The 9,430-nt window shown below is 48.1% G+C and overlaps 3 protein-coding genes across 3 annotated transcripts; 2 read left to right on the top strand and 1 right to left on the bottom strand.

Annotated features, from left to right (window-relative positions):
* Window positions 1–548: 548 nt before the first annotated feature.
* N7500_010577 (Amino acid/polyamine transporter I) lies at window positions 549–2,322 on the bottom strand (the record flags this gene model as incomplete). The annotated part of the gene is made up of 5 exons (XM_056681715.1): window positions 549–1,353; window positions 1,407–1,575; window positions 1,631–1,909; window positions 1,962–2,038; window positions 2,096–2,322. The coding sequence occupies 5 exons, from the start codon at window positions 2,320–2,322 to the stop codon at window positions 549–551; spliced, it is 1,557 nt and encodes a 518-aa protein (XP_056529097.1).
* Window positions 2,323–2,809: 487 nt separating this feature from the next.
* N7500_010576 (putative copper amine oxidase) lies at window positions 2,810–5,899 on the top strand (the record flags this gene model as incomplete). Its single annotated transcript, XM_056681714.1, has 5 exons — window positions 2,810–3,138; window positions 3,195–3,774; window positions 3,831–4,801; window positions 5,388–5,522; window positions 5,578–5,899. The coding sequence occupies 5 exons, from the start codon at window positions 2,810–2,812 to the stop codon at window positions 5,897–5,899; spliced, it is 2,337 nt and encodes a 778-aa protein (XP_056529096.1).
* A 62-nt stretch (window positions 5,900–5,961) lies between these two features.
* On the top strand, window positions 5,962–7,657 carry N7500_010575 (transcription factor domain-containing protein; the record flags this gene model as incomplete). Its single annotated transcript, XM_056681713.1, has 2 exons — window positions 5,962–6,261; window positions 6,308–7,657. The coding sequence occupies 2 exons, from the start codon at window positions 5,962–5,964 to the stop codon at window positions 7,655–7,657; spliced, it is 1,650 nt and encodes a 549-aa protein (XP_056529095.1).
* Between the last annotated feature and the right edge of the window lie 1,773 nt (window positions 7,658–9,430).

Below are 9,430 nucleotides of genomic sequence, written 5' to 3'. Positions count from 1 at the left end.
CCCTAAGCCCTAAGCCCTAAGCCCTAAGCCCTAAGCCCTAAGCCCTAAGCCCTAAGCCCAAGTTGATACGCTTCAAGTTGATATGCTTCAATTCGATACCCTTCAATTTAATAAATACATAACGAGTTCTTGTGATATGAAAATGGACCTGAATACTGCCTGGCAATATTAACCAATAAGAGGGTTATGTATCGCTGGTCCAATAATCGCCCGTACTGGTGTGAACATATCCCAAAGCATTGATATGTACTTGCATTTGTGCTTCCTATTAGATGATATTATTTCCCATTTTTTACTAGACAGTAGGAGTACGAATACCATTCTTTCTGTATAGATTGAATTAGAATAATTCTTCTTTCTCTTTCTTCCCTTAGTCTTTAACTACAAGGCTTCTAACCAAAGTGAAATTGCGCACCTTCCAAATAGCATATCATGACCTCGTGTATTTACGTTCGTGTAGTGAACTTCCACTGGCACAGGCACAGACTCGGGGTTCGGGTCAATGTCGTGTAAACCCCAACCTCATCACTACCAGCCTCAGTAAGTAGTCACATGTCCTCTGCCAGCTCGACCACTGGACCTGTAAATTGCTTCCTTCCTCCTAGGAGATAATAGTAAAGCCCTCCTATCAGCATCCATCCCATTGTCACCACAATGCAATAATTCATATTCTCTGGTGTAACCGGCTGCACCGTTGGGAAAGTACTAAAAATCATTGCTATAATGAGCCAAATAATGGCAGCAAGGTTCACAATGGGACCCAATCGTGGCCCTAGCTTGAACAATCCGGAGCCAAGTCCACGAACAATCGGTGCTGATCTTCGTCGGCCATAGATCAACATAAATACAATCGGGGAAAGATATGAGGCATACATTCCCAAAATGGCCATAGATAACACCGCGTTGAATGCGGTTGAGCTGCCGAGATAGATCAAGCCAAGCAGCATTTGAAGTAATCCAACCGTTATAACCATGCGCACGGGAACTTTCAGTGTAGTGCTCACTTCTGAGAAAAATTCCGACCGTGGTAAACCATTGTCCCGTGCAAATGCCCAAGCTGTACGGCTAGTAGATGTCACACATGCTGCGTTGGCGGCCATCGCAATCAGGGTGATGCATAGGGCTAGCACGGATGCACCAGCCTGGGAGCCAGTAATGTTTAAAAACAGCTGCATGAATGGAAACCCCGTTTTGGACTGAAGAAGTGATTCTAGATCTCCGAGGGAAAATAGTAGGATGATTGCATACACCAGCCCAATCACGCCGTTGATAATGACACTGCCTATCATGGCCAATGGAACATTGCGGGATGGCTTTGGCATTTCTTCACTTAGATGACAGGCTGCATCATATCTGGAATTAACGATCAGCCTTCAAAGCACTGCAAGTTCATAGGACAATCATACCCAAGGAAGGGATATACAGTGCTCAGTAGTCCTACTAACCACGAAACCCCATCATTGTCCCATCCACTGGTGTTGGAGAATTCCGTGAACACGTAACTCGAGTCGTGCTTCTCGGACATTGCTCCCATCACGACGATGATTACCAAAAACCCAACAACGTGCAATACACCTGTATGTGGTTCAGAATCCAGTCTCCTTAGGTATCTAGGAAATTGTTCTCTTACCGGCTGTTGTATTGGTGTGAGGCAAGACTTTGGAACCCCAAATATTCAGGACGGTCGAGTAAGCCAGTATTAGCCAATAGAAAAGCATTCCTTGCCATCTGGTTGGGGTATATGAATCGAGATTATTCAAGGTGATGAGTGCCTGGAGTTGCAAGCCCGCTGCGAAGGCTGCCGAGGCGGAAAACACCAACTGTCCACCAATCGAAATCCAACCGGTAAACCAGGATGCAGTAACCCGATACGATACTGGTGTGAGACAATAGACCCAGTGGTATTGTCCTGATAGAGTCAGCATGGGGCCTCATCTGGGTAAGCTGAAGGTTGGTCTTACCGCCAGCAGTCGGGTAGATCGAGGCAATTTCGCTCAATGAAAGGACTATGAACATTGTACCAATCAGGGTTATGACACTAAGTTGGCCGCACCATTAGCCTTGCAGTATAATAGTACCGTTGAGAGCGACTCACTAGTTATAAAACAAGCATGGCGCCCCGCCGTTGGTAAGAGCAGCAGCGACAACCGAGGATAAGGCCTCCCAGGTGGCCATTAAGGATATTTGGAGACAAACAATTGACCATAAGGAGAAACCACGACGGAGCTCTTGGACATGACCAAGAGCTGCAAGTTGATCTTCATCGCTGATGTGTTTCTCGGGAACAGGCACTTTGGTTTCATGGTCTAACATAGAATCCATACCTCACACTACTCGGGGAATGCAGATGATAGAAAATAGAAATCTTTTGGTACAACCTCACGGGGTCGGGAAAGATATGCCATCCTTCCGGCCTCTATATGTACCTCTCAGCAGGTCATTAGGGAGAAAAATAACGGGATATGGTCATAAAGTCAATACTCGTACACGGCGATGATCCGCACAGCCTATCAACCACATATGTCAATACATGTTGTATAAGACAAGGAACAGCAATCTCGTATTGCCTATCTCTCATCAATATTGTTTAGTCTGTAATTTTCCCCGCATTTTTGGTGGATTTTAGTGGACTTTGGTGGGTTTTTGGGGGATTTTTGGTGGATTCGATGTCCATCGCGGTCTATCAGCACGGAACCATTTCCGGAGGTACCAGGAAACCTCCCGACAATCATTCCGAGAATTCCGAGATTCCGATATAATATAAACTGGACCTTCCAGCCCTCCAATACACAACCATCGTTGTCCAGTCATGTCTCATCCACTCAGTATTCTCTCCATCGAAGAAACCAATTTGGCCCGCGATGTGGTCAAATCTGTTCACCCAAACGTCGTAATCGACTTTCGAGAGATCTTCCTACAAGAACCACCCAAAGCTCAGCTCCTGGAATTTCTGGCGATCGAACATGCCGGTCGCTTGAGCCCAACTACTCCGCGACCCCCACGTCTCGCTTTGTGTCAATACGATGTGATCGGAGCGGATCGCATTCCTCAGTTCCATGAATCTGTGATCGATGTGGTTTCAAAGTCACGAGTGAAGCACACAGTGGTGGGGAAGGAGCATCATGCCAGTCTGACTCTGTAAGGAAGAAAGAAAGCTTGAACCTCTGGGAATTTACCTCGTACTAATGATGGAGTAGGAGTGAATTTGATGTGCTGGTTGATCAATGTATGAAATCACCGTTGTTCCAGAAAGCACTGTCGGAATTCGACCTCCCGGAAGGTTTCGAGGTCGTCATTGAACCTTGGCCGTATGGTGGGTTGGATCACACCGATGAAAATCGTCGTTTTTTCCAAGGCCTTTGTTTCGCTCAGGACAAACGATCTGGGAATGAAGATTCCAATTTCTATTCTTTCCCCTTGCCCATCATCCCCGTGATGGACGCCCACACCCAAGAGATCATCCGGGTAGACCGACCCGCCACTGGTGGTAAAGGTGATGGTCTACTTGAACAGACCTTCAAGCGGGATATCATTGGTCACTGCAAACCCTCCGAATACGTGCCGGAGCTGATGCCCGAGGGGACTCGCAAGGATCTCAAACCACTGAACGTGGTCCAACCAGAGGGTCCGTCCTTCCGAGTTACCAACGAATCTCTCGTGGAATGGCAGAAGTGGCGGTTCCGTGTTGCATTTAATCCACGAGAAGGCGCGACGATTCATGACGTCTCGTATGATGGTCGTAGCGTGATGCACCGACTGGCAGTCAGCGAAATGGTATGCCCTAGAAGTATCCCCGAAGCCCCAAGCCATCAACTGATTACATCGCTTAGACTGTTCCCTATGCCGACCCCCGACCCCCTTTCCACCGGAAACAGGCCTTTGATTTCGGCGATGGAGGCGGCGGGAACATGGCTAACAACCTGTCCCTTGGGTGCGACTGTCTTGGTGTGATTAAATATTTTGATGCCATTATCACACAAGCAGATGGTACCGCCCAAACCCTTCCAAACGCGATTTGTCTCCATGAGCAGGACAACGGAATTGGCTGGAAGCATTCCAACTGGCGCACTGGCCGCGCAGTCGTCACGCGGAACCGGGAGCTTGTTGTCCAATTTATCATCACATTGGCCAACTATGAGTACATCTTTGCTTATAAATTCGACCAATCAGGTGGAATTACTGTTGAAGCACGCGCAACCGGTATCTTGAACGTGGTCAATATCGATGCTGGTAAGGTCAGTGAGTACGGAAATGTGGTGAGTGGTGGTGTTCTCGCTCAAAATCACCAGCACATTTTCAATGTACGAATTGATCCAGCCATCGACGGTCCCAACAACTCCGTCGTGGTGGAGGAATCTCACCCAGTTCCAATGAATGCGGTGACCAATCCCAACGGAAACTTCTATCAGATCACCAAGCAGACCGTAGAGCGTGCGTCTTGGATCGATGCCGCTCCGCAGCTCAACCGGACAATCAAGATGATCAATCCCCACATAAAGAATCCTATCAGTGGAAACCCTGTGGGGTATAAATTCATTCCGCTGGCCACTCAGACTCTACTGGCCGATCCTGCATCGGTCCAGGCACGTCGAGCCCAGTTTGCTCAGCACCACGTCTGGGTCACAAAGTATCGCGACGGGGAACTTTATGCTGGAGGTCGTTATACTTTGCAGAGTCAAACTGAAGTTGAAGGTGTCTCGGACGCTGTTCTTCGGGGTGATTCTGTTGTTGACACCGACGTAGTGGTTTGGAACTCCTTTGGGATTACCCACAATCCCCGTGTGGAGGATTGGCCCGTGATGTATGTTTTGCTGTCGTTTTTTTTCCTCGGTGCTTTTTTTTTTTTTTTTTTTTTTTTTGCATCGTACTAACTCATCACAGGCCCGTCGAGATTTTCCAACTCATGATCCGGCCCGCGGACTTTTTTGTAGCCAACCCATCACTAGATGTGCCTTCGAACAAGAACGTATCCTCACGGTTAGCAGACTCGGAATGTTGCCGGAAGTCGCACATTTAATTGGTAAACGAGCAGCATTGTATTATAGCGGCATATTATGGAGATATATATTTCAAAAACAACGGATGCCAATGTTCCCTTTCTGGAAGACTGGAATTGTGCTTCTTTTCCTATGTAGATCTAGGTGCTAGGTGCTAAAAAGAACTCAAGAGTATCAGTAAGACTGTTGAGATTTGATATATAATAAATACAGTACGCCTTACTTCCATGGGGTCTCTCGGCTTATCTTTCCGCGTTCCGAGCTTTCCCTTTCCAACTCCCCGATATGAGTTCCGAATCGCCACGAGATTCTCGAAAAAGGGCTAAATATACCCAAGTTGCTTGGTGAGTCTATTATTTCTGATTCAAATACTAATACTGATCACCTTAGCAATGAATGCAAACGACGCAAACTAAAATGCAGTGGTGGCTTGGTCTGTGGGAGATGTTCTCGTGATCAGGTCCCTTGCATCTATACCGGTCGCCCTTCTGGTAAGATCCAAGAGACTGATCTCAAGAATGAAAGGTATGTCTGCTTTTCCGAAGTCATCCTTGACCTGCCTTTACTGACTGGATCCCAGAGAAAATGTCCGATTCCAAGCTGTGGATAGGCAATTGGAGACACTACGGCGGGAAATGCGGACCCTTTCCGCCCGCGTTCATGAGCTTGAATCTTCCGGCCCATCCCCACCCACAGGGAGTCTGCACCGTATTCTAGACGCTCCTAAGTCGCCGACGTATGTCGGACCCACGAGTGCGGAGTTTGGGCTCACTCGACCAGGAAGCTCCTTATCGCAAACTGCGAGCATCGACGATTGTGGCGAGGACCTTGGTCTATCAACAACTGCCCCCAGTCCTGCGCCGTCGGAGGGGGTGGGGATGCTCACCTTGGGCATCCGTTGAGAAGCCTGGGCTTAGAAGAAACCTTGCGATTAGTGCAAGTCTATGAGGACACAGTCGGTGTGATGTACCCTTGTGTCGACTTGGATGGAGTGCGAGCATATGTCCTCGAGTTCTACTGCTCTCGTGATTCAGCCATTGCATCTTCATCGGTGTTGATGGCACAGAAATCCTCAGATCAAGATTGGTTCTCTGCGCGCGATGTTCAGGTTCTGAAAATTCTGCTGGCGACCGCTTTACTAGTCGAGTCACACGGTCGCAGTGAGCGTGCAGCCCAGTTGGCCGACAGTGTGGAGGATCGCTTCGCTAGCCGACTAAAAATTGCCGAGGTTGATATGAAAGAAATTCTCATTCTAACTTTGTTGGTGTGTATCTAAATTCTATACCGTGTTTCCTACTAACTGAGGGTAGTCGATATTTCACTCTTACCGCGATGACGAAGTCATCGCCGGGCGCTTGATTGGCATGGCAGTCCGAGGGAGTACGGAGCTAGGTCTTCATCGCCAAGAAACATGGCAAAAGACAGGGGGCGTTTTCCCGGGCGAATTGGAATGGACGTGGGCAAGCCGATTGTTCTGGTGCATCTATGTGTTAGATCGCAAGTGCGCCTTTGGCACGGGCTTACCTTTCGCCATTCAAGACTCCGATATTGACACCAACCTACCTGAGCCGGGCCACTCTACTCCATACCTGACTTGTATGATCTCTCACGCGCGTCTGAGCACAAAGATCTGGGGCCTGGTCGTCGGATGGCCCAATCGGTCACAAGCGGCCACCTCAGATGGGTGTGCTTATTTGGACGCTCAGGTCCAGCAGTGGATCCATTCTATTCCACGTGAATTGCGTTTTGATCCAACCTGGCGCTCTCCCGCTGGATCAGAGCACACCGATCGAGCGAGGATGCTTCAGGTTCTTCTTGCTCTACAGGCAAACCAGCTTCGAATTCTTGTGTATCGACAAAACCTGCTCAGTGATGAGCGGATAGCGGACAATGTGACCGGGGCATCGACCGCGGTGGAAACGGCGAAGAGCACCGTTCATATGCTGGACTATTTCAGCCGGGTCTCAAGTATATACTTCCAGCGCCCAGAGCCATTCAACTATTTTCTCTTGTCTGCTCTTGCTGCCCTCTTCTTGGCCGTCCTACATGCCCCGGCTCGTTTCAGCCATGCTTGCCGACCCGAATTTTATACAGCCGTGGACATGGTCCGCCGGTCAGCAACCCGTGCCCGCACTTCTCGGAGACTGCAAAAAATTCTTCACAGTCTGAAACGGATCCGTTTGAATATCAATTGGGATAGTGAAGCTGGCCGACAATCATCTGTTTATCGAGGCCATCCCCTCAAGCATACGCAGGAGAAAGAGAAATCTGAGCTCCATTCACCTGCAAGATCTAGGCTGTGCTCATCCCACGGTATATGGGACACAACACCGATATCAACCACAACAGAGTCTGCAGCGGCACATTGTACCCCCAGTCTTCATCCGACACCTGGGACGACAACTCCTCAGCTGTCGTCTCATGCTTTCTGGCCAATGTCACCCGGGACAGTAGCTGGTCATGAATCCAATGTCTGCGAAGACTTGAGCAGCTTCTTCGAGATCGCCGGTGGATTCTATTTTGACCCTTCCGGCTCGGACAGTGCCACCGGAGCAAATGTGGGGTTAGCCCCTCCAGGTGATACACGACCGCCCAATGCGCTGGATGCCTTTCATGCCGAGGATGAGGCGTTGACACGAGTCATGGCTGGTTTGTTGTGAACATTTACCATTCAAACAGAAACTAAAAACGACTGTGAATCGGTTTAAAAATATCGCTTCGATAAGAGATCCTCGAACATTTACACCTTTTCCCGACGAAGGATTCAACGGATTATTGTACTTGGCATTCCACGGAACTCGGCGTGTTTTACATGGTGGCGCTTATAGCTCTTGATAATTCCCACCAGTCGGTCCTCTAATTCTCACTAGTTCATTCCCTGAAGAATTTTTAGGCCTTTGCCGTCAGAACTTTGCCCCTCTCTTGTCGTCTTCGACTCTACTTGCCAGACAAGACTGTCCGTACTCAATCAGGAAAAAGTCCGCATTTCCACCAATAATCCATGCATCGCCTCGCCAGATAATATATACAAATAACTACGGCGATCTCCTGATGAAGATAGATTGCTCTTTCTTAAATTTACAAATCATCTCCCTCGATGTATTTTGGTAAGATCTTCAGACTGGTACTGTTCGGAGGCTTCGTGCATGGATATGCAAACCCTGGCAGTTGTTCAGGGGCTTGTATAGTGCATGACCCGACGTTGATACAAAGATCCTCGGACAATCGTTATTTCCGATTTTCTACGGGCAACAAGATTTCTTATGCTAGTGCTTCATCTATCAAAGGCCCGTGGACTACCATTGGATCCATGTTGCCCAGCGGATCATCTATTGATATTGCAGGCAAGGATGACCTTTGGGTAAGCAAGATCCTCAAGGTTCCCCATTCCTAAGCAATGAATATACTCGATACTGAATTCTATTTTAGGCCCCCGATGTTCATTTCATCAATGGACTTTACCATGTTTATTACTCTGTATCAACGTTTGGTTCACAGAATTCGGCTCTTGGACTAGCTACATCTGCAACTATGGAGTCCGGCTCTTGGACTGACCATGGAAGAACCGGTATTGCCTCGTCATCTACTAGCGCGTACAATGCCATTGACGGGAATTTGTTAAAAACTGGGGACACCTACTACATGAATTTTGGCTCCTTTTGGCACGATATATACCAGGCTCCAATGAATTCGGATGCTACTAAAGTTGCATCTTCGTCCTACAATCTGGTCTATGACTCCTCTGGAACACATGCTGTGGAAGGGGCCTACATGTATCAATATGGAAGCTACTACTATCTCTTTTTCTCTGCCGGCATCTGTTGCGGCTACGACGCATCCCGTCCCGCCAGCGGAGCGGAATATAAGATCAAGGTCTGCCGATCGACCTCACCTACTAGCGGGTTTGTATGTGATCCTATATTCTGGCTGCTTTGGACACTTGCGCTAACTATCTGTCAAAGGTCGATAAAACGGGTACCGCCTGTACCAGCGGAGGTGGCACAGTTGTTCTAGAAAGCCACGGCACAGTCTATGGTCCTGGTGGACAGTAAGTTCTCAATTTAGATCATATTCTTGAATATTCTAAGGTTGCTCACATCTCTCAGGGGCGTGTATACTGATCCCGGCCTTGGCCCAGTGTTGTACTACCACTACGTTGACACCACTGTGGGCTATTCCGATAGCCAGAAACTCTTTGGATGGAATCAGATCAACTTCTCGAGTGGATGGCCGGTGGTTTGAACTGACATTTAGTCACATCCAACAAACGTGTTAGGGTCTTTCTTATCATTCAATTTAACTAGCTTCGTCCCTGGAGACACGGATAAAATGCTCTATTCTACTCCCGGGTTGATCTGAGTGTGAACGCGCACTTTCTGTCTCGTTTTCTTTTTGTTTTGTATTTGGTATGCATTAGACCATTATCAACTATT

The sequence above is a fragment of the Penicillium coprophilum genome (assembly GCF_028826855.1).
Source record: "Penicillium coprophilum strain IBT 35676 chromosome Unknown utg000006l_segment0_segment0, whole genome shotgun sequence".
NCBI classification, from domain to species: domain Eukaryota; kingdom Fungi; phylum Ascomycota; class Eurotiomycetes; order Eurotiales; family Aspergillaceae; genus Penicillium; species Penicillium coprophilum.
Note: the sequence above shows the minus strand (reverse complement) of the source record. Positions and strands in the feature narration are given on the sequence as shown.